This window comes from Panulirus ornatus, chromosome 32 (assembly GCF_036320965.1).
Source record: "Panulirus ornatus isolate Po-2019 chromosome 32, ASM3632096v1, whole genome shotgun sequence".
NCBI classification, from domain to species: domain Eukaryota; kingdom Metazoa; phylum Arthropoda; class Malacostraca; order Decapoda; family Palinuridae; genus Panulirus; species Panulirus ornatus.
Window position 1 is genome coordinate 26,158,772 of NC_092255.1, and position 25,236 is coordinate 26,184,007.

General features: G+C 40.5%; 1 protein-coding gene across 3 annotated transcripts in view; it reads right to left on the reverse strand.

Annotated features, from left to right (window-relative positions):
* The window catches only part of LOC139759210 (facilitated trehalose transporter Tret1-like), a 44,743-nt gene that overhangs the window by 10,032 nt on the left and 9,475 nt on the right, over positions 1 to 25,236 (reverse strand). Inside the window, exons 2-5 of one of the 3 annotated variants that reach the window (XM_071681287.1) lie at positions 24,407 to 24,535; positions 22,914 to 23,122; positions 19,252 to 20,067; positions 8,884 to 9,685 (exon numbers count right to left, since the gene is read on the reverse strand). In XM_071681287.1, coding sequence (XP_071537388.1) covers positions 9,308 to 9,685; positions 19,252 to 20,067; positions 22,914 to 23,122; positions 24,407 to 24,527 — 1,524 coding nt within the window. In that variant the 5' untranslated portion in view covers positions 24,528 to 24,535 and the 3' untranslated portion in view covers positions 8,884 to 9,307. Of the gene's footprint in view, positions 1 to 8,883; positions 9,686 to 19,251; positions 20,068 to 22,913; positions 23,123 to 24,402; positions 24,536 to 25,236 lie in introns of those variants that run through there. The other 2 variants (XM_071681286.1, XM_071681288.1) reach the window with 2 other exon arrangements.

The window sequence follows — 25,236 nt, forward strand, 5'->3', positions numbered from 1 at the left end:
GCTCTGAGTGAAACGAAGCTCAAGGGTAAAGGGGAAGAGTGGTTTGGGAATGTCTTGGGAGTAAAGTCAGGGGTTAGTGAGAGGACAAGAGCAAGGGAAGGAGTAGCAGTACTCCTCAAACAGGAGTTGTGGGAGTATGTGATAGAATGTAAGAAAGTAAATTCTTGATTAATATGGGTAAAACTGAAAGTTGATGGAGAGAGATGGGTGATTATTGGTGCATATGCACCTGGGCATGAGAAGAAAGATCATGAGAGGCAAGTGTTTTGGGAGCAGCTGAATGAGTGTGTTGGTGGTTTTGATGCACAAGACCGGGTTATAGTGATGGGTGATTTGAATGCAAAGGTGAGTAATGTGGCATTGATGTAATCTATTTATGGATATTTCAAATGTCAGCTAGGTACTGTGCAGTGTTGTAGCCATGTTATTACTCCTTTTTATTCTTAACCTATAAAAGGATAATTTATTTTTAGTAAGTTTTACTGTTGACTATAGAAAAATGTTGTTGCATTCCTACTGAATTGCAGATATGGGAAACTACACTTTTGTTTTTATAAGAAGATACTTAAAAAACTGAGGGAAAAAAATTAATGTTTTCCTGTTAAGAAGACTTCCAAGCATCTGATTTGAATTTGGATTATGTGGAACCATTTTGTATGAGGCTGGTGAATGGTAATTTTCTTCTATCTATATCTGACATCTGTTCCCAACTGGAACTCCCCTAAGGAGGTGAACACGGCAATAGTCTCCATAACTAGTGAACCCCAGAGCCTTTTAGCTTTTAGTGCCTCACTCTTAACAGGGCCACTGGCAATTTTGCAAAGACTTCCTAATGTTCTTACTCACTACCTGTACCAAATGCTCCTATCTACTGTTTCTACATAATGCTCCTGCCTAAATGTACCTACATTTTATTCCTACTTACTGCTCCTACCAGTTTGCCAAAAGGCAGGGTAGCTCATAGTGCTCACCATAGCAAAATCTAAGGGTACAAAGACTGAGATGAGTGAGTTAAGTGTTGTCAAATGTTATGAATGAAAAGGAGAGATTGTATGCTTATGGACAGAATACCAGTAATCCACATATAAGTGAGGCAGAAGGAAAAGACAGCTGCCTGTGAAAGAAGAGTGCAACTTGACAACCAGTGAAGTGCTGGCTCACTATACAGTCATCACTTACCCTCCCGATACCCAGGTGGGTAGTGCTGGTATTATACCTCCATAGCTGTTAGCTACTTACCAACTTCTACCAACAATTTTCATCTTATTTGAATGAACGTGGTGTTCAAAGTGAAGAAGTGAGCTGGGCTTGCACTGGTGAAGTAGTTCATGTTTCACTTTAACTAGCTGAGCATTGGGATGATAAAGTATAAAAGTAATTTCAGAGACTCGGTGTACTGATCTTGCAAGTTGTAGAAGGCAACAAAGTGGCAAAAGATGGAGACAAGAAATTCTTCCGTACTTACTAGTATTACTTTTCTAAAAAAAGGTGAACAGAAGAGAGAACTATCTATATCTCTGACACCTGTTCCCTTTGGTAACTCCCTCACAGGGGTCACCACAGAAAAAGTCTCCGTAACTGGTGAACTCCAGTGCTGCTTCTTAGCCTTTCATACTTCACCCTTAGTGGGCCACTGGTAGAGGGCAACTCTAATGCAGTGTTTTCAGAGGCTCCTACTTAATGTTCCCTCCATCTTCTATTACCTCATATGCCTACCAACTGTTCCAACCTGCTACTTCTACCTAATGCTTCCTGCTAATGTTTGTACCTACTTCTTCTACTAATGTGCCTGTCTAACATTCCTATCTACTACTACCAATGTGCCTGTCTAACGTTCCTAGTATAATCTATTTCATTTATTATACTCAACTGCCATTTCCTGCGTTAGCGAGGTAGCGCCAGGAAACAGAAAAAGAATGGCCCACTCATTCATATACACATATAGATACATATCAATATATACACATATACATACACATGCATATATATTCATATTTGTTCGCTTTCATCCATTTCCCTGCGCCACCCCACACGAAACAGCATCGCCACCCCCACATCTTTATCAAAAGACTTAGGAAAATGAAGTGTGGTGAGTGATGCTGCTTGAGAGGAAGAAAAACAACACGGGTTCCAGGATTATGAATCCCCAAGAAACAGACGAAAAAAAAGGCCTCATCCACTCACCCTCATTCCATTGCTGTCATGTGTAATGCACCAAAACTACAGCTCCCTATCCACATCCATGCCCCACAGACCTTTTCATGGTTTACCTCGGACATTTTACGTGCCCTGATTCAGTCCATTGACAGCACATTGACCCCAGTATACCACATCATTTCAGTTCACTCTATCCCGTGCACGCCTTTCACCCTCCTGCATGTTCAGGCCATGATCACCCAAAATCTTTTTCACTCAATCCTTCCACCTCCAATTTGGTCTCCCACTTCTCCTTGTTCCTTCCACATATATCCTCTTTGACACATATATCCTTTACTTAACCTTGAATTAGGTAGAATGATTTTCCAAAAGAAGGAACAGAGAATTGGGCCAGGTGAGGGTATTCCCTCAAAGGCCCAGTCCTCTGTTCTTAACGCTACCTCGCTAATGCGGGAAATGGCGAATAGTTTGAAAGAAAAAGAAGTGTTTGTCAAATGTTAGGTGTGACAGAGATTGTGTTTGTATACAGAATAGCAGTAGTCCATGTGTGGGTGAGGTAGAAAGAGAAGATAGCTACCAAGTGAGGATTTTTCATCAAATGCTCAGACATCTGCTCCCAATGCATTATGCTGAAGTGGGAAAAAACACATGCATATAGAAAAAAAAATAGTTTGTAGATTCCATATGTATGAATGGCCAAGATACTCTATGAGCACAATACAATCATTCTCACAAAAATCTTGATATAGTAAATATTTTGAATTACAAAGAGTATCTAAAATTCATGTTCAACAGTTTCTTTACCCAACAAATTCAAAAATATACATAGAAATCTTGGGATACTATGAAACAAGAATTTGCCATACTTACCAAGTACATCTTTCTATCACCTCCAACAATGTCTCAGCAATGCTTTATAAGTACAGTCTTCTACAATGCTGATTGAAATACAGATCAATAGTATATACAAAGATGTGTCTTTTGCTACTAAATCTATCATTTTTGAATCTGTGTATATAAAAATACATAACTAAAGGAGGTAGTCATCTGGAAATACTTTCAGATAATGTTGGTGGCATTTGTGTGAGAAATGCTTAGAGCAAGAGAAGCATGTAGCACTTACAAATCTGGAGAAAGTAGATAACTCTGTTGGTAGAGATATTTACGGAGGATATTACAGATATATGATGTGGAAAGAAACTTCTAAAAACAATGTGGAGTTTAACTGAGACAGTAAGGCATGTATGCAAGCAGTAACATAGAAGGGTAAGTAGTTCCTAGTGAAGGTGGATCTACATAAGGAATGTTTAGTGTCACCAGGGATGTTTAACCTGTTTAACCCCAAAAGTAGCAATGTGCAGTACAAGCATTCCAGAGGTTAATAGTCAATAAAACTAGAAGTATTTATTTTAACAGTAATGTTAGCTGGGTCTGGGCCAACATTTACAAAAATATATTACAAATGTTAATAACATCTAGCATTTGTATTACTACTATATATTGTTGATAATTTGGGCTTGTTCTTCTATCGGGTTGCCTTCCCCAATAATGATGAGTCCAGCTTCAGCAATAATACGGGTTTTGGGGTGAATTACTGTATGTGCCCCAATGGTAATATCACCATAATAATCAGCCTCAAAGCACACTACAGCCCCAGGTGTTACTTTTACTTTACAAATTGCAGGGTCTGGTTGTTTGTTGAAGGAATAGTGGTTCCAACAATGATTTATGGTTGTGAGGCGTGGGCTATAGATAAAAATGTGCGGAGAAGGGTGGATGTGCTGGAAATGAGATGTTTGAGGACAATATGTAGAGTGAGGTGGTTTGATCGAATAAGTAACGAAAGGGTACGAGAGATGTGTGGTAAAAAAAAGAGCGTGGTTGAGAGAGCAGAAGAGGTTGTTTTGAAATGGTTTGGTCACATGGAGAGAATGAGTGAGGAAAGATTTACAAAGAGGATATATGTGTCAGAGGTGGAGGGAAGGAGGAGAAGTCGGAGACCAGATTGGAGGTGGAAAGATGGAGTGAAAAAGATTTTGAGTGATCAGGGCCTGAACATGCAGGAGGGTGAAAGGTGTGCAAGGAATAGACTGAATTGGAATGATGTGGTATACCAGGGTTGACTTGCTATCAATGGATTGAACCAGGGCATGTGAAGCGTCTGGGGTAAACCATGGAAAGTTCTGTGGGGCCTGGATGTGGAAAGGGAGCTGTGGTTTTGGTGCATCATACATAACGGCTAGTGTGAGTGTGAACAAATGTGGCCTTTGTTGTCTTTTCCTAGCGCTACCTTGCATACATGCGGGGGGAGGAGGTTGATATTTCATGTGTGACGGGAATGAATAAGGGCAGACAGTATGAATTGTGTACATGCGTATATATGTATATGTCTGTGTGTGTATATATGTATACATTGAGATGTATAGGTATGTATATGAGCGTGTGTGGACGTGTATGTATATACATGTGTATGTGGGTGGATTGGGCCATTCTTTCTTCTGTTTCCTTGCGCTAGCTCGCTAACGCGGGAGACAGTGACAAAGTATAATAAAATAATAAAATAAAATTGTGCATAAAGGCATCACAATAACATGGAGTCTTTTCAATGCATTATAAACTATTAAGTGCTATCCAAGTGCCCTCATAATACCTTGCTTTTCTTCGGACAGTTTTTCACTGAATTCACTCAATGAATCTCACTTTACCAGCTGTTCTAATATTCTTAAATTTTTTGTCTTCACCCTGAGAGCTATACTTCAAAGGTCCTTTTAATAAGATGTTTATTTACTTATGGATATTTTGCAATCTTTTAGCAGTCAATAGTTTTCACTGAAAGTATTTTTCATACATACTTTACTTAAAACAAATTTTTTTTTTTTTTTTTTTTTTTTTTGCTTTGTCGCTGTCTCCCGCATTTGCGACGTAGCGCAAGGAAACAGACGAAAGAAATGGCCCAACCCACCCCCATACACATGTATATACATACGTCCACACATGCAAATATACATACCTACACAGCTTTCCATGGTTTACCCCAGACGCTTCACATGCCCTGATTCAATCCACTGACAGCACGTCAACCCCGGTATACCACATCGATCCAATTCACTCTATTCCTTGCCCTCCTTTCACCCTCCTCCATGTTCAGGCCCCGATCACACAAAACCTTTTTCACTCTATCTTTCCACCTCCAATTTGGTCTCCCACTTCTCCTCGTTCCCTCCACCTCCGACACATATATCCTCTTGGTCAATCTTTCCTCACTCATTCTCTTCATGTGCCCAAACCATTTCAAAACACCCTCTTCTGCTCTCTCAACCACGCTCTTTTTATTTCCACACGTCTCTCTTACCCTTACGTTACTCGATCAAACCACCTCACACCACACATTGTCCTCAAACATCTCATTTCCAGCACATCCATCCTCCTGCGCACAACTCTATCCATAGCCCATGCCTCGCAACCATACAACATTGTTGGAACCACTATTCCTTCAAACATACCCATTTTTGCTTTCCGAGATAATGTTCTCGACTTCCACACATTCTTCAAGGCTCCCAGGATTTTCGCCCCCTCCCCCACCCTATGATCCACTTCCGCTTCCATGGTTCCATCCACTGCCAGATCCACTCCCAGATATCTAAAACACTTTACTTCCTCCAGTTTTTCTCCATTCAAACTTACCTCCCAATTGACTTGACCCTCAACCCTACTGTACCTAATTACCTTGCTCTTATTCACATTTACTCTTAACTTTCTTCTTTCACACACTTTACCAAACTCAGTCACCAGCTTCTGCAGTTTCTCACATGAATCAGCCACCAGCGCTGTATCATCAGCAAACAACAAGTGACTCACTTCCCAAGCTCTCTCATCCCCAACAGACTTCATACTTGCCCCTCTTTCCAAAACTCTTGCATTCACCTCCCTAACAACCCCATCCATAAACAAATTAAACAACCATGGAGACATCACACACCCCTGCCACAAACCTACATTCACTGAGAACCAACCAAACAAAATATTTACGTGAAATGTATTCATTATAATCCATTAATTATACTTAGTCACTGTCTCCCATGTTAGCGAGGTAGTGCAAGGAAACAGACGAAAGAATGGCCCAACCCACCCACATACACCTGCATATACACAGATGCCCCCACACGCACATATACATGCATATACATTTCAATGTATACATACATATACATACACAGACATATACATATATATACATGTACATTTTCATACTTGCTGTCTTCATCCATTCCTGTTGCCACCCCACCACACATGAAATGGCACCCCCCTCCCCCCATGCATGCGCAAGGAAGTGCTAAGAAATGACAACAAAGGCCACATTCGCTCACACTCAGTCTCTAGCTGTCATGTGTAATGCACAGAAACCACAGTTCCCTTTCCACATCCAGGCCCCACAAAACTTTCCATGGTTTACCCTAGACACTTCACATGCCCTGGTTCATCCCACTGACAGCACTTCGACCCCGGTTTACCACATCGTTCCAATTCCCTCTATTCCTTGCACGCCTTTCACCCTCCTGTATGTTCAGGCCCCAATTGCTCAAAATCTTCACTCCATCCATTCACCTCCAATTTGGTCTCCCACTTCTCCTCAATTTCAATTCCTCCACTTCTGACACATATATCCTCTTTGTCAATCTTTCCTCACTCATTCTCTCCATGCGACCAAACCATTTCAATACATCCTCTTCTGCTCTCTCAACCACACTCTATTTATAACCACACATCTCTCTTACCCTTTCATTACTTACTCCATCAAACCACCTCACACCACATATAGTCCTCAAACATCTCATTCCCAACACATCCACCCTCCGCCTCTGCCCGTGCTGTCTCAGTTAACATATATACACAAAAAATCACTGAAGCATGATTGTAGGTATTTTTGATGGAATGCAATAGTGCATTCATCCTATCTTCTGATTTTGCAAGTACTCTGCAAATTGACTTTGCGGTGTAGCAATTAGCATTCCTGACCATAATGCACTTACAGGCTGCCAAAGGTTGGGAGCATAGATATAGCATTAATTGGATGGCCTTGGTTGCCTGTGCCACCTCAACTAACATAGTAAAAAAGAAATACAAGCCCATTTCAGTATCCTACATCCTACAGCTATCTGTTCCAATCCATACCAAAATTTCATGATCATTGTTTAGGGGTGGCATAACCATGCTTTTCCCCAAGTCTTTCTTTTACTTTCATAATCACATTTTCCCTTTCATATCCCTCCCCATGGATCCAGTCACTCTCCTCCCTTGGACAGCCCCCTCCTTTACTTTTTCCATTGTCCCATATTTGCCTAATACGGAACCTAATTCCTTAATTCTAACTTATTCCAAAAGTTTCCGATATGTCCTAACCTTGGCACTTCAGCTCACAATTTTCATTTATTCTCTGAGGTGATACAAAGTTGACTACTTCACTTTCCTTCCTTTCAAAAACCATCAGTCTAAGCTCCTTCAATATCCCATTTTCTAACACAATGTGAAACTCATTTACCACTTTTTTGCAATTTCTCTTCAGTTCCTAACAGCATAAAATAATCTTCCGCAAGTAAGGTGGGAGCATTAAGCAGTAGGTTGGAACATTAAGTAAAAGCAGTTGGTAAAAAATTTGATGAAAGATGTAGAAAACACTATGCTAGAGTTCCCTTATGCCAGTGGCCTATTAAGGGTGAGGCATCAAAGGGTAAAAAGTGGCACTAGAGTTCATCAGTTATGGAGGCTCTTTTGCCATGGCTACCCCCTTGAGGAAGCTCCTAAAGGGAACGGGTGACAGATATAGATAGATACAAGAGCTCCTCAACAGCAACAAGGTATTTCTGTATAATTCAAGCCTTGCTATTTTTCTTTACATTCATGCTTTTTATCTGACAGCAATCATACTTACACAACTATCTTTTCACTTATCACAATGTGCCAACTACTTTCACAAATGCTTATTATTTTTGTGGAAAGATATTGTTGCATCCAGCAACTTTCTTGCCACACCACATATTTCAACTACCTTCCAAAATAAATTCCCATATCATACACTTTCCTTCTCTAGGTTTATGAATGCTGCATACATTTTTCTTGTTGCTACTGATTTTCCTTTTATCTTCACAAAGAAAATTTGACCTACACATCCTCTGCATTTTCAAAACCAAATTGCTTTTCACCTATACATCACTCTGTTATCTTCACTCTATAATAATGATTCTCCCATATACCTCTCTTGGTATGCTCAATAAGATGATTCTTCTATAACTTTTACACTTATACTTACCACCTTTTAATTTCTAAAATGGTACAACTACTGCTCCTGTTCAGCCAAATGGGACCGTCTCAAATTCCAAAACACTCATTTTGTGCTTATGTTCTGTCACCAAATCATTTGCAGTCTTCATCATATCTGCTTTTACAGAAACACTCATAGGACTTTTCTCGTTCTTAACATGTTACAGCTGCATTTGTCTCAACCAAGTTTGCTGTTTCAGTACTGGAATTTTCCCTTTAAATTTGCTCATCTTACTGCATGGTGGATGCTGTTTCAGTACTGGAACATTCCTTTCACATTTGTTTATCATAATGCATGGTATTACAGCACTAACTCATCCATCTCTCTTCATCTCAACATCTTTTAAAGTACTGCTTCCATCAATTTAACACCTCATCTGAAATAGTTAAAAGTCATCTTCCTAATTGTTTATTTTTTCATTACCAGTTCTACCTCCCTTATTTTTTAACTCTCCCAGTTCAGTTTCTCATTCAAAACAAAATTTTCAATCTTTTCTCCAAATGCTATTTTCTTTCTTACCTCATCATGTTTTTCACTTTCTTATACAATACTGCTGTTTTATCCTATCCCTAGTTTCCTTTGGAATATTCCTTCACATCCTTAATCTGTATCTCCCTCTTCTTTTTCACCGCCTTCTTAACTTATTCACTCCATCACACACATCTACCTCTCCTTGACATACACATCTGCTGTGTTCATTATAGTTTCCTTGAAGAAGCACCAAATGGCTTCCAAATCATTCTCATCCTGGCTTTGCTCTTAGCAATTTTTTCTTCTACCTATTCCTGTACTCTATACATCAGAAAGTACCAAATATGTTTCATAAATCTATTATTTCAAGCTTTCTGTGATATTTTTGTTTGTTATTTCATCTTTATCAGATAAAGTTGACACATCTTTATCAGGTTCCTCTATGGCACAGTTGACAATTAGAACGGTGAGATTTTCAACAGGTACTTTGGAAATACTTTTGCCAGATTCCTTTGGGACATCATTACTGCATTCTGTCTTCATATTGTTGATTTCATCAACTTTGTGTCCTGAGGTCTTTATAGCCTGGTTCTCAAAGTACTCCTGGATCTGCTCTAGACTCTTGCCCTTTGTTTCCGGAAGGTATATTAAAGAGATTAGGCAGCATATAAGACTGAATCCACCATGGACAAAGAAGACCATATGAGCACCAGCTTCCTCTAAAAAGTATGGGTAGATCTGTTTGAAGTAATGATAATTTGATTAGTATTTGAGATTGACAGCTATGAAAACTTGTGTGCATCTAGTCTGAATGGATGCTGTAGAATGGAGGAAGAGCACAGACTTTCCTTGTACAAGTGTGAGTGAGTTTATGGTACAGATGAAGTCACAGACATGTCTGACAGCCTTGGTTTTTAGAAAAGATCCTACATAAGTTCTGGTTTTACAGTTTTTTCATATTAATAACCTTATGTAAAAAAAAAAAATCCTGCTTACTCCTAAACCTCATAATGTACTTTGTCATCAACAAGTAAATCCTTTTAATGTCAATCCTTCTCATAAAAGAATGTAAGAATACTTTATCTGCTTATGCTCTTCAATACTGTATCTAATGATTTTGTACCTACTGGAAAAAGTTTGTGCCACCTCTGCATGCATGCAGACCTCTAGTGTGCAGAAATAGTCTGAGTATAGTGAGTATAGGGAGAGAATGAGTTAGGTTATGTTGATAATGTGAAGGGGAACCAAACTGGAGACAGGTTAGAGTGAATAAGATTTTGAGTGCTAGTGGCCTGAACAAGCAAGTGGGTAAAATGCATGCATGGGATAGAATGAAATGGTATAATATGATATACAAGGGGCAACACAGGGTTAATGGACTGAACTGGGGAATGTGAAGCAGCTTGGGTAAAACATGAAAAGGTCAGTAGGGCCTGGTTGTGAATAGGGAGGTTGTGGTTTCAGTGCATTACACATGACAGCTAGTGAAATGATGTCAGTAAATGAGGCCTTTTCTTCATCTGTTCCTGGTGCTACCTCACTGACACATGAAAAACCAAAGTATGAAAGAAAAGAATAATGATAATATAATATCTACTCATTTACTACACTTAACGCCATCTCCTGTGTTAGCGAGTTAGCGCAAGGAAACAAATGAGGAATGGCCCAACCCACCCACATATACATCTATATACATAAACGCTCACACATGCACATTTACATACATATGCATATAAATATAAACATGTATATATCCATACTTGCCTTCATCCATTTCCTTTGCCACCCTGCCACCCACAAAACAGCATTCCCTCCCCTCTCCAGCGAGGCAGCACCAGGAACAGACAAAAAAGCCACATTCGTTTACACTCAGTCTTTAGCAGTCATGTGTAATGCACCGTAACCACAGCTCCCTTTCCACATCCAGGCCCCACAGACCTTTCCATGGTTTACCCCAGACGCTTCACATTCCCTGGTTCAATCCATTGACAGCATGTCAACCCCGGTATATTGCATCATTCTAAATCACTTTATTTCTTGCACGCCTCTCACCCTCCTGTATGTTCTGGCCCCAATCGCTCAAAGTCTTTTTCATTCCATCCTTCCACCTTCAATTTGGTCTCCCGCTTCTCCTTGTTCCCTCCACCTCTGACAAATATATCCTCTTTGTCAATCTTTCCTCACTCATTCACTCCATGTGTCCCAACCATTTCAATTTCAACACACCCTCTTCTCTCTCAACCACGATCTTTTTGTTACCACACATATCTCTTACCCTTTCATTACTTAGATGATCAAACCACCTCACACCACATACTGTCCTCAAACATTTCATTTCCAACACATCCACCCATCTCTGCACAACCCTACTATAGCCCATGCCTCGCAATCATATAACATTGTTGGAACCCCTATTCCTTCAAAGACACCCATTTTTGCCCTTTGAGATAATGTTCTCGCCTTCCACATATTCTTCAACGCTCCAAAAACCTTTGCTCCCTCCCCCATCCTGTGACTCACTTCCACTTCCATGGTTCCATCCACTACCAAATCCACTTACAGATATCTAAAACACTTTACTTCCTCCATTTTTTCTCCATTCAAACTTACCTCCTAATTAACTTGTCCCTCAACTCTACTGAACCTAATACTAATAACATTGCTCTTATTCATCCTTACTCTCAACTTTCTTCTTTCACACATTTTACCAAACTCAGTCACCAGCTTCTGCAGTTTCTCACCCCAATCAGCCACCAACGCTGCATCATCAGTGAACAACAACTGACTCCCTTCTCAAGCCCTCTCATGCACAAAAAACTGCATACTTGCCCCTCTCTCCAGAACTCTTGCATTCACCTCCCTAACAACTCCATCCATAAACAAATTAAACAACCATGGAGACATTGCGCACTCATGCTGACATTCACTGGAAACCAATCACTTTCCTCTCTCCATACTCGTATGCATACCTTACATTCTTGGTAAAAACCTTTCACTACTTCTAGCAACTTACCTCCCACAACATAAACTCTTAAAACCTTCAACAAAGCAACTCTATCCACCCTACCATATGCCTTCTCAAGATCCATAAATGCTACATACAAATCCATCTGTTTTTCTAGTATTTCTCAAATATATTCTTCGAAGCAAACACCTAGTCCACACATCCTCTACCACTTCTGAAACCACACTGCTCTTCCCCAATCTGATACTCTGTACATGCCTTCATCCTCTCAATCAACACCCTCTCATATAACTTAAGCCTCTGTAATCTGAACATTCACCTTTATTCACTTTGCCTTTGTACAATGGCACTATGCATGCATTCCACCAATAATCAGGCACTCCACCATGAACCATACATACAAAGAATATCCCTACCAACCAAGAAACATAGTCACCCCCATTTTTTATAAATTCCACTGCAATACCATCCAAACGTGCCGTCTTGCTGGCTTTCATCTTCCGCAAAGCTTTCACTACCTCTTTTCTGTTCACCAAACTATTCTCCCTGATCCTCTCACTTTGCACACCATCCCGACCAGAACACCCTATATCTGCCACTCTATCATCAAACACATACAACAAACCTTCAAAATATTCACTCCATCTCCTCACTTCATCACTACTTGTCATCACCTCCACATTTGCCCCTTTCACTGATGTTCCCATTAGTTCTCTTGTCTTATGCACTTTATTAACCTCCTTCCAAAACATCTCATTCTCCCTATAACTTAATGATACTCTCACCCTTACTCTCATTTGCCCTCTTTTTCACCTCTTGTACCTTTCTCTTGACCTCCTGCCACTTTCTTTTATACATCTCCCAGTCATTTGCACTACTTCCCTGCAAAAATTGTCCAAACACCTCTCTTCTCTTTCACTAACAATCTTACTTAGTCATCCCACCATTCACCACCCATTCTAATAATAATAATAATAATAATAATAATAATAATAATAATAATAATAATACTAACAATAATAATATATCAATGGACTGAACCAGGGGCATGTGAAGTATCTGAGGTAAACCATGGACAGGTCTGTGGGTCCTAGATGTGGACAGGGAGCTGTGGTTTTAGTGCATTACACATGACAGCTAAAGACAGTGTGAACGAATGTGTCCTTTTTTGTCTGTTTTTCTGATGCTACCTTACTGAAGTGCGGGTAACGACGCTGCTTTCTATGGGGTGGGGTAGCAACAGGAAAACAGACAATGGAGGCCACATTCGTTCACACTCAGTCTCCAGCTGTCATGTGTAATGCACCAAAACGTCAGCGCCCTATCCACATGCAGGCCCCACAGACCTGGATGAGGATATATATATATATATATATATATATATATATATATATATATATATATATATATATATATATATATATATATATATATATTATACTTTGTCGTTGTTCCCCCCTTAGCGAGATAGCGCAAGGAAACACGAAAGTGGCCCAACCCTCCCACATACACATGTATATACATACACGTCCACACACGCACATATACATACCTATACATTTCAACGTATACATATACATACACACAGACATATACATATATACACATGTACATAATTCATACTGTCTGCCCTTATTCATTCCCGTCGCAACCGCACCACACATGAAATAACAACCCCCTGCCCCCGCGTGTGCCCGTGGCAGCGCTAGGAAAAGACAACAAAGGCCAAATTCATTCACACTCAGTCTCTAGCTGTCATGTATAATGCACCGAAACCACAACTTCCTTTCCACATCCAGGCCCCACAGAACTTTCCATGGTTTACCCCGGACGCTTCACATGCCCTGGTTCAATCCACTGACAGCACGTCGACCCCGATATACCACTTCCTTCCAATTCACTCTATTCCTTGCACGTCTTTTACCCTCCTGCATGTTCAGGCCCCGATCACTCAAAATCTTTTTCACTCCATCTTTCCACCTCCAATTTGGTCTTCCACTTCTCCTCGTTCCCTCCACCTCTGACACATATATCCTCTTTGTCAATCTTTCCTCACTCATTATCTCCATGTGACCAAACCATTTCAAAACACCCTCTTCTGCTCTCTCAACCACCCACACTCTTTTTATCACCACACATCTTTCTTACCCTTTCATTACTTATTCGATCAAACCATCTCACGCCACATATTGTCCTCAAACATCTCATTTCCAGCATATCCACCCTTCAAACATACCCATTTTTGCTTTCCAAGATAACATTCTCGACTTCCACACATTCTTCAACGCTCCCAAAACTTTCGCACCCTCCCCCACCCTATGATTCACTTCCACTTCCATGGTTCCATCCGCTGCCAGATCCACTCCCAGATATCTAAAATACTTCACTTCCTCCAGTTTTTCCTCCATTCAAACGTACCTCCCAAATGACTTGTCCCTCAACCCTACTGTACCTAATAACCTTGCTCTTATTCACATTTACTCTCAGCTTTCTTCTTTCACACACTTTACCAAATCCAGTCACCAGTTTCTACAGTTTCTCACCCGAATCAGCCACCAGCGCTGTATCATCAGCGAACAACAACTGACTCACTTCCCTAGCTCTCTCATCCACAACAGACTGCATACTAGCCCCTCTTTCCAAAACTCTTGCATTCACCTCCCTAACAACCCCATCCATAAACAAATTAAACAACCATGGAAGCATCACGCACCCCTGCCGCAAACCAACACTCACTGAGAACCAATCACTTTCCTCTCTTTCTACACGTACACATGCCTTACATCCTTGATAAAAACTTTTCACTGCTTCTAACAACTTGCCTCCCACACCATATATTCTTAATACCTTCCACAGAGCATCTCTATCAACTCTATCATATGCCTTCTCCAGATACATAAATGCTACATACAAATCCATTTGCTTTTCTAAGTATTTCTCATATACATTCTTCAAAGCAAACACCTAATCCACACATCCTCTACCACTTCTGAAACCACACTGCTCTTCCCCAATCTGATGCTCTGTACATGCCTTCACCCTCTCAATCAATACCCTCCCATATAATTTCCCAGGAATACTCAACAAACTTATACCTCTGTAATTTGAACACTCACTTTTACCCTCTTTGCCTTTGTACAATGGCACTATGCAAGCATTCCGCCAATCCTCAGGCACCTCACCATGAGTCATACATACATTAAATAATCTTACCAACCATTCAACAATACAGTCACCCCCCTTTTTAATAAATTCCACTGCAATAACATCCAAACCCGCTGTCTTGCCGGCTTTCATCTTCCGCAAAGCTTTTACTACCTCTTCTCTGTTTACCAAATCATTCTCCCTAACCCTCTCACTATGCACACCACCTCGACCAAAACACCCTATATCTGCCAACCTATCAGCAAAGACATTCAACAAACCTTCAAAATACTCACTCCATCTCCTCACATCACCACTATTTTTTATCACCTCCCCATTAGCCCCCTTCACCGATGTTCCCATTTGTTCAATTGTCTTACGCACTTTATTTTCCTCCTTCCAAAACATCTTTTTATTCTCCCTAAAATCTAAGGATACTCTCTCCCCAACTCGCATTTGCCCTCTTTTTCACCTCTTGCATCTTTCTCTTGACCTCCTGCCTCTTTCTTTTATACATCTCCCAGTCATTTGCATTATTTCCCTGCAGGAGGGTGAACGGCGTGCAAGGAATAGAGTGAATTGGAACGATGTGGTGTACCGGGGTCGACGTGCTGTCGATGGATTGAACCACGGCATGTGAAGCGTTTGGGGTAAACCATGGAAAGTTTTGTGGGGCCTGGATGTGGAAAGGGAGCTGTGGTTTCGGGGCATTATACATGACTGCTAGACACTGAGCGTGAACGAATGTGTCGTTTGTTGTCTTTTCCAAGCGCTATCTCGGGCGTGTGTGGGGGGAGGGGGTTGTCATTTCGTGTGTGGCGGAGTGGCGATGGGAATGAATAAAGGCAGCAAGTATGAATTATGTACATGTGTATATAAGTATATGTCTGTGTACGTATATATAAGTATACGTTAAAATGTATAGGTATGTACATGTGCGTGTGTGGACATGTATGTATGCATATGTGTATGTGAGTGGGCTAGGCCATTCTTTCGTCTGTTTCCTTGGGCTACCTCGCTAACACGGGAGACAGCGGAAAAGTATAATAATAATAATAATAATAATAATAATAATAATATATATATATATATATATATATATATATATATATATATATATATATATATATATATATATATTTTTTTTTTTTTTTTTTTTTTTTTTTTGCTTTGTCACTGTCTCCCGCGTTTGCGAGGTAGCGCAAGGAAACAGACGAAAGAAATGGCCCAACCCACCCCCATACACATGTATATACATACGTCCACACACGCAAATATACATACCTACACAGCTTTCCATGGTTTACCCCAGACGCTTCACATGCCCTGATTCAATCCATTGACAGCACGTCAACCCCGGTATACCACATCGATCCAATTCACTCTATTCCTTGCCCTCCTTTCACCCTCCTCCTGCATGTTCAGGCCCCGATCACACAAAATCTTTTTCACTCTATCTTTCCACCTCCAATTTGGTCTCCCACTTCTCCTCGTTCCCTCCACCTCCGACACATATATCATCTTGGTCAATCTTTCCTCACTCATTCTCTCCATGCGCCCAAACCATTTCAAAACACCCTCTTCTGCTCTCTCAACCGCGCTCTTTTTATTTCCACACATCTCTCTTACCCTTACGTTACTTACTCGATCAACCCACCTCACACCACACATTGTCCTCAAACATCTCATTTCCAGCACATCCATCCTCCTGCGCACAACTCTATCCATAGCCCACGCCTCGCACCATACAACATTGTTGGAACCACTATTCCTTCAAACATACCCATTTTTGCTTTCCGAGATAATGTTCTCGACTTCCACACATTCTTCAAGGCTCCCAGAATTTTCGCCCTCTCCCCCACCCTATGATCCACTTCCGCTTCCATGGTTCCATCTGCTGCCAGATCCACTCCCAGATATCTAAAACACTTTACTTCCTCCAGTTTTTCTCCATTCAAACTTACCTCCCAACTGACTTGACCCTCAACCCTACTGTACCTAATAACCTTGCTCTTCTTCACATTTACTCTGAACTTTCTTCTTTCACACACTTTACCAAACTCAGTCACCAGCTTCTGCAGTTTCTCACATGAATCAGCAACCAGCGCTGTATCATCAGCGAACAACAACTGACTCACTTCCCAAGCTCTCTCATCCCCAACAGACTTCATACTTGCCCCTCACACCCCTGCCGCAAACCTACATTCACTGAGAACCAATCACTTTCCTCTCTTCCTACACGTACACATGCCTTACATCCTCGATAAAAACTTTTCACTGCTTCTAACAACTTGCCTCCCACACCATATATTCTTAATACCTTCCACAGAGCATCTCTATCAACTCTATCATATGCCTTCTCCAGATCCATAAATGCTACATACAAATCCATTTGCTTTTCTAAGTATTTCTCACATACATTCTTCAAAGCAAACACCTGATCCACACATCCTCTACCACTCCTGAAACCACACTGCTCTTCCCCAATCTGATGCTCTGTACATGCCTTCACCCTCTCAATCAATACCCTCCCATATAATTTACCAGGAATATTCAACAAACTTATACCTCTGTAATTTGAGCACTCACTCTTATCCCCTTTGCCTTTGTACAATGGCACTATGCACGCATTCCGCCAATCCTCAGGCACCTCACCATGAGTCATACATACATTAAATAACCTTACCAACCAGTCAATAATACAGTCACCCCCTTTTTTAATAAATTCCACTGCAATACCATCCAAACCTGCTGCCTTGCCAGCTTTCATATTCCGCAAAGCTTTTACTACCTCTTCTCTGTTTACCAAATCATTTTTCCTAACCCTCTCACTTTGCACACCACCTCGACCAAAACACCCTATATCTGCCACTCTATCATCAAACACATTCGACAAACCTTCAAAATACTCACTCCATCTCCTTCTCACATCACCACTACTTGTTATCACTTCCCCATTTGCGCCCTTCACTGAAGTTCCCTTTTGCTCCCTTGTCTTACGCACTTTATTTACCTCCTTCCAGAACATCTTTTTATCCTCCCTAAAATTTAATGATACTCTCTCACCCCAACTCTCATCTGCCCTCTTTTTCACCTATTGCACCTTTCTCTTGACCTCCCGTCTCTTTCTTTTATACATCTCCCACTCAATTGCATTTTTTCCCTGCAAAAATCGTCCAAATGCCTCTCTCTTCTCTTTCACTAATAATCTTACTTCTTCATCCCACCACTCACTACCCTCTCTAATTAACCCATCTCCCACTCATCTCATGCCACAAGCATCTTTTGCGCAATCCATCACTGATTCCCTAAATACATATATATATATATATATATATATATATATATATATATATATATATATATATATATATATATATATATATATATTGGAAAGGATCACAATTTAGCGCTTGATCAAGATATTCCTATGAGTCCACGGGGAAAATGAAACACGAAAAGTTCCCAAGTGCACTTTCGTGTAATAATGTTTTGGACAATCACATGTTTACCAAATGGCGTCCTAGCTTCGTCTCTTCGATGTTGACTGTTATATTCCTCTCTTGTGTCTCCCCTGATGATGTGATTATTACACGAAAGTGCACTTGGGAACTTTTCGTGTTTCATTTTCCCCGTGGACTCATAGGAATATATATATATATATATATATATATATATATATATATATATATATATATATATATATATATATATATATATATATATATATATAATATTCTTTTATACTAGTCCATTTCCCACATCCGTGACGTTGCACCAGGGACACATGAAGAAAAGGCCTCATTCTTTCACACATTCTGTCATGTGTAATGCACCTAAACCACATCCCAGGATCCACAGCCAGGCCATACAGACCTTTCTATGGTTTTCTATGGCTGCTTCATGCATATCGTTTTCTTTCACACTTGTCTGCATTGGCGAGGAAGTGACAGGGACAGACAAAGAAAAGGTCTCTTTCAAGTCTTTCCATTCAGCAACCTGGCATCACAAACCTTTCCGAGGTCCCCCCCCCCCCCCCCCCCCCCCCCCCAGCGGGTGCTTCATATGCCGTGGTTCAGTCAACTGATATCACACATCTCCCTGTATAATACAATGCTCCATATGTTCAGGCCCCGAAGACCGGCAATCTTTATGTCAAATTCTGTGCTTTAAAATTAAAAGACAAATTTATTACCTGTATAACAGCAAAGTTGAGGATGCGGTTGTAGAACAAACCGACAGCACTGGCGGTAGACCTAATGGTGGTGTTGAAAAGTTCAGCAGACAGAAGCCAAGGAATGGTGCGACATCCTAGGCAGTACCCAAACACAGCCAGAAGTACAGTAGTCAGTGGCACAAAGCTTGGCCAGGACACTCCTTCCACATCAGTCAGATAATAGTAAACTCCGAGCAATACTGTTGTTGTACCCATTATACCTGTTGACACCACAATCATGGGCCGACGTCCAGCATGGTCCACCATTAAGACAGACAATACCGTACCAAGAATTTGAACCAGACCTGTGTACACCGTAGCCATATTGTAGTCTACTACGCCAGCTGATATGAATATTGTTCCTGTGTACATCATAAGGATATTGCCACCACAAACTTGTTGTAAAGTCATCATAAAAAGGGACAATAAGAATGGTTTACGTGTACGTGATCTCCACAGTTCACGATATTCCATTTTTCTTCCCACTGACACTATCTTGGCCTCCATTTCACTCATTTCTTCAGTCAAGTCACAGTTTGGTCCTCTTAGCCATTTAAGAGATGCTATAGCATCATTTTTTCTACTCTTCAACATTAGCCAGTATGGAGATTCTGGAACAAACAACATGGCACCAAAAGTGGTGAGGGGAGGAGCAGCACAGATATAGCAGCTGATACGCCAGGAAAACAGTGCACCTGCCATGTATGACAACACAACACCGAATGTAATGAATAATGATGATAGTGTTCCTAGTCGACCTCTCATACGAGCTTCTGTAACTTCACTGTTGTATACCTGAAAACATATAAAAAAAAAGTTTATTAGCACAAGAGAGCTGTAAATTTGCAGTTGACATGAGTAATTATGAGACTAATAATTCCATCAGGTTAGCTTAACCAAAACTCAAACATGAATATTCCTCAGTCAGCCTTAGGCAGATTGCAGGGAATAAAAGATCAAGTGTGACAGACTAGGTCAATATTACGACCCACTCTCATTAATGACACAAATTCATGTTGAAAACAGCCTAGAAGTTGATAATGTAATTAATCTAGATCCTTATGCTTGTGTTTCTCTCAGACTGATTATGCTGACATAAATCAAAATAAACTTTTGGAGTCACATACAGACCTCCTAAGAAGAAAGGAAGATTACAAAACACTAAACAGGTCAAAGGAAATATGATCCATTGTACAGAATGAGAGTTATCATTGTAGGTGACTTGAACAATGAAAATGTAATCTGGATTACACATACAAAAGGGACACAGCCTTATTAACTCAAGACAAGACTTACACCAAGCTTTCAACATAAAACACCACCTGCCTGGGGCAAACAACATTTTGAGAACAGTTTGTATCCAGGGGTTGCTATTTTGATGAGCAAATGCATTTTCTCAGAATTTATCCACGTTTCTGAGACTTTGGTCTGTTTGTAATAGCACATGACCAGCTCATTTAGTTTTGCAATAATGCTTCTTGCATTTCGAGTTTATATAGCCAATTTTCCTTTGTGATTCATGAGGGCACGCACTTGAGATCAACTGTTTGGGCCTAGTTTATAAGATTATCATCAGTGATATGGGTGAGTTTGAAAATGCTTGTGTGTGTGTGTGTGTGTGTGTGTGTGTGTGTGTGTGTGTGTGTGTGTGTGTGTGTGTGTGTGTGTGCTGCAATGGGTATGGGAAGCCGGTCTACCTGTGCCTTTTTGTATCCTCGATTTGACCCATCCTGCCCTGTTCCCTACCTGCTTTGTTCACTGCTTCTGTCAGAGAAGTTACCTTAAGCTACCCTACTCTACCTCTTCCAACTGCCATTCTCTGCCCCATTCCCAACCTGCACTTCCTGACCTATCCTGTCACGTTCCCTTTCTGCACTGGCCTGTGCCTCTACCTGTGCAGTGACCCCTATTACTTGAAAGGTGACAATTAACTATACTGTCATGTTCTCCATCTTCCTTGTTCCCAACCTGCATCTGATTTGTGACTCGTAGATGATCTATCCTACCATGTTTCTTATCATTCTGAATCCCTCGCGTGCTAGCATTCCCATTTCTGGGGTACCTAATTGGTTTTTTATGAATAAAAAGAACCTAATATTTTCGTCACACTATGACAAGGAAGGCCATCCCTGGCAAACGGCTTCTAGCACAGCCAAAACGATTCTATACATCAACATCAAAAACGCTTTCATTCCCCCTAAATTATGTTTCACCTCTAAGTTGACCCCAGCATTCTACAGAGGGTGCTGTTCACATTATATTTGGAGAGCAATCCTCATATAAGTAACTTTCTTCTACTTCGTTCATACATGCAAAGGAAAGCCTTATACTTCAGTATATTTTCTAGTGATCTACCCACTTGGCTACATTGTTTGTTCCACTTGGACAAGAAAAGTCGTCTCCTTAAGAGTGTTTGAGACAATGTCATCAAACCTTCCTACATACGCCAAGGAAAACCACTAACTTTTTTCTCCTAATAACCTAGTACAGAACTCCTTATGCTTATCTCTGGCTAAAGAATCCCCAACTGGAGCGATATTATAATCATCTAGCAATTCATCTTTTAGTATACTCACTCTTCTTATTTGGGCCTGAATTTGTTCTTTAAGCCGACAAGTCTTCTTTGCTGGCTGGAAGGTTATACTATCCTCTAACTCTAACCACAGTCACCATCCCAGTTATCTATCCTACTTTTTATTAATGTTTCGCTATAATGGGTGTCCGCACACTGATTTTGCAAAAGCCAAGGCAGCATTACTTTTCCACTCCTTATGCTTCACTGTTCTTATAAATTATACCGTCAGTTGTTCGAAAGTATAAGGAAACAAACATGAAAAGAACTTATCTTTATCGTTAATGAGGAAGTCCAGGGTAAGCTCTTTTATATACCTGCCCAAACTCAAACATGGAACACGCACTGAATGTGGAGCAGCCATTTAGTGCATAGGACTCAGATGAGCTGGGAACACGAGGGAAACATTCCACTAAGTAGATGAAAGTCAGAAAAGAAAAAATTACACAAAAGAAATTAGGAAAAGCGCACTGAACCTCAGACAAATACCTCCAGCGAATGTGATGCACAAAATGCTGTGAAAATAATTAGAAAAATTAATGATTACTGACAAAGGAGTAACTTTTTGAGGTCAAACCGTTGAGAGAGAGAGAGAGAGAGAGAGAGAGAGAGAGAGAGAGAGAGAGAGAGAGAGAGAGAGAGAGAGAGAGAGAGAGAGAGAGAATCCAAGGGCATGTTTATTGTTTATTTTTCATTTCACTGTATGAGAATTATGGATGTTGTAAGTAATATTATGTGGAGCCTTGTGTTTATCTACTGTTCTTCCAAGTGATGTATACACCTGGTTGTGGAATCATTATAAGTATAACTTTCTGCAAACTTTTTGATACTCTTAAACCTCAAACATTAGCCTTTGATACTCTTAAACCTCAAACATTAGCCTTTGATACTCTTAAACCTCAAACATCAGCCTTTGATACTCTTAAACCTCAAACATCAGCCTTTGATACTCTTAAACCTCAAACATCAGCCTTTGATACTCTTAAACATCAAACATCAGCCCAAGATGTGTGTCGTTTAATTTGGCTGTGACACAAGTGTATCAACAAAAACCACAATCACAGCTTACTGTTGGTGCAGAGAATAAAAAGGCAGTTGCGAGGCCACATATTGCCCTTCCAGTAAGTACTACAGCCAAGTTGGGAGCCAGAGCTACGGTAAGCCAGCCGATGAGGGCAACTGGACTTACGATGAGCATTGTTGTACGACGTCCCAACCAGTCAATCGCTCGGCCGCTTACGGTGCTTCCAACTATCGCGCCCATCGCAATTATCCCAACTGATGACAGTAAACCCAACTATCAATGAACAAGCACTGCCTCATACCAAGATATAAAGCATATAGATAAAAGAAAATTTTCTGGAGGTATGTAATGAACTGGTACTTATACAGCACTAACAATCTTATTAGTATAAACTGACACTTCTGCTTAGTGGCAGAGGCGATGTGAGCCATACTGTGTACACATGTGGTAGTTATGAGATACCACTATCTACAGATATGATGAGATCAAGACCTAGAAGTTATGAGGCACTACTATCTAAGTGTGAAGATAATGAGGCCGCACTACTTAGACTTGTGGTGGTTATGAGGTAAAACTGTTCATAGGTGTCTGTACGTAAAGGTATTAGGACATAGCAGCATCAATAGTTATGGTGGTAATGGGAAATTAAAGGCACGTTGATCATTAAGCAGTGTTACTTAAAGTATGTTACTTATCAAGCAGTCTTACCTAAAGGTATGTTTACTTAAAGTATGTTACTTATCAAGCAGTCTTACCTAAAGGTATGTTTACTTAAAGTATGTTACTTATCAAGCAGTCTTACCTAAAGGTATGTTACCTATTAGGCACTGTAACTTAAAGGTATGTTACTGATTGGGTAGTGTTAAGTAAAGATGCTACTTATTATTAGGGAGTATCACTTACAATGTATGGTACTTATAAGTATGCTACTCATAGCTCAGTTGTTACCTCGCGCACATGCGGCGGGAGGGGGTTGTCATTTTATGTGTGGTGGGGTGGCGACGCGAATGAATAAGAGCAGACTATGAATTATGTACATGTGTGTATATATGTATATGTCTGTGTGTGTATACATATATATGTATACGTTGAGATGTATAGGTATGTACATTTGCGTGTGTGGACGAGTATGTATATACATGTGTATGTGGATGGGTTGGGCCATTCTTTCGTCTGTTTCCTTGCGCTACCTCGTTAACGCGGGAGATAGCGACAAAATATAATAAAACATAAAAATATACTTATGAGTATGGTACTGAAGAGGCAGTTCACCCACCTACTGATGAGGTATTCATGAGTCAGTGTAAGTATGGAGGCAAGTATTTAGTTCAGTGAAACTTGACTTACAACGATGTTAAGGTTGAAGCCATGACGGACACTGCACGGTTCCAAGGTGCTGTAAGATCTTCCGAAGCTGAAAGGTCTTTTTTTAACTATGAGTAAAGTGTAAATGATTAATACTTCCATCTTCATGACAAGTGATAAACATTTGATTTACCTAGTGTAAATCGAGTAACATTAGATAAGCACTTACCCACCCAGGCTTGCTGCCAGGTTCCCATCTCGATGTCTGGGTCCTTGTCCAAGGAGGGCAACGTCCCCGCTGTCCATCCATTCACAGCACCCGCCGCCATGGTCGCTTGTGACGCAGCCAAACATGCCAGCGTCTGCAGCAGGAGTACAGACAAGATATTGCACATACAAGGTACATTTACCTCTCTTAGCTACAGTGAGACTCACAGAACAGCTCAATCACTGTTGAATGAATGGCATCTCAAAATAGTACTCATGATTATGTTTTGTTAAGGTGAGGTTAGCGCGTAGTGTTTAATGCACAGATATTACTGATGTAAAAAATCATCTTGTAGTGGAAGTCAAACCCAGATATTCATCAGCTGATCTATGTACTTAACAGTAGTTGCTCGGAACTGAGAAGTAATTTCATCCAATTTCAGTGTCCGCTACAAGCATAGTCACATCAGCCATCTAACCAGCTTCTTTCACACAGGATGATTAACATCGTCTTTCAACAAGGTGGGGTTCATGATGAAACACATCGTCCGGGAGTACATTACTGAACATTTTCCAGCAAACCTACGCTGAGCACACCCATCTCGAATTGCTTCATGAACGTTTATCAAACAGGAGTCAAACTTCTGCAGGATTTAAGACAACGTAAAGAGGGGCAGTTGCACAAATCACTGGACATATGCTGCAAAATGTGGTCTGCAATTCAGCTAATAGATGTCAGATCTGCAGAGATACTGACAGTGTTCATGTAGAATCCAATGCGTAAGATGTATGAATAATATATACCTCTTGATTACCTCATTCCATAACATACCCTTCTTTGCTTCGATTCCAAGGA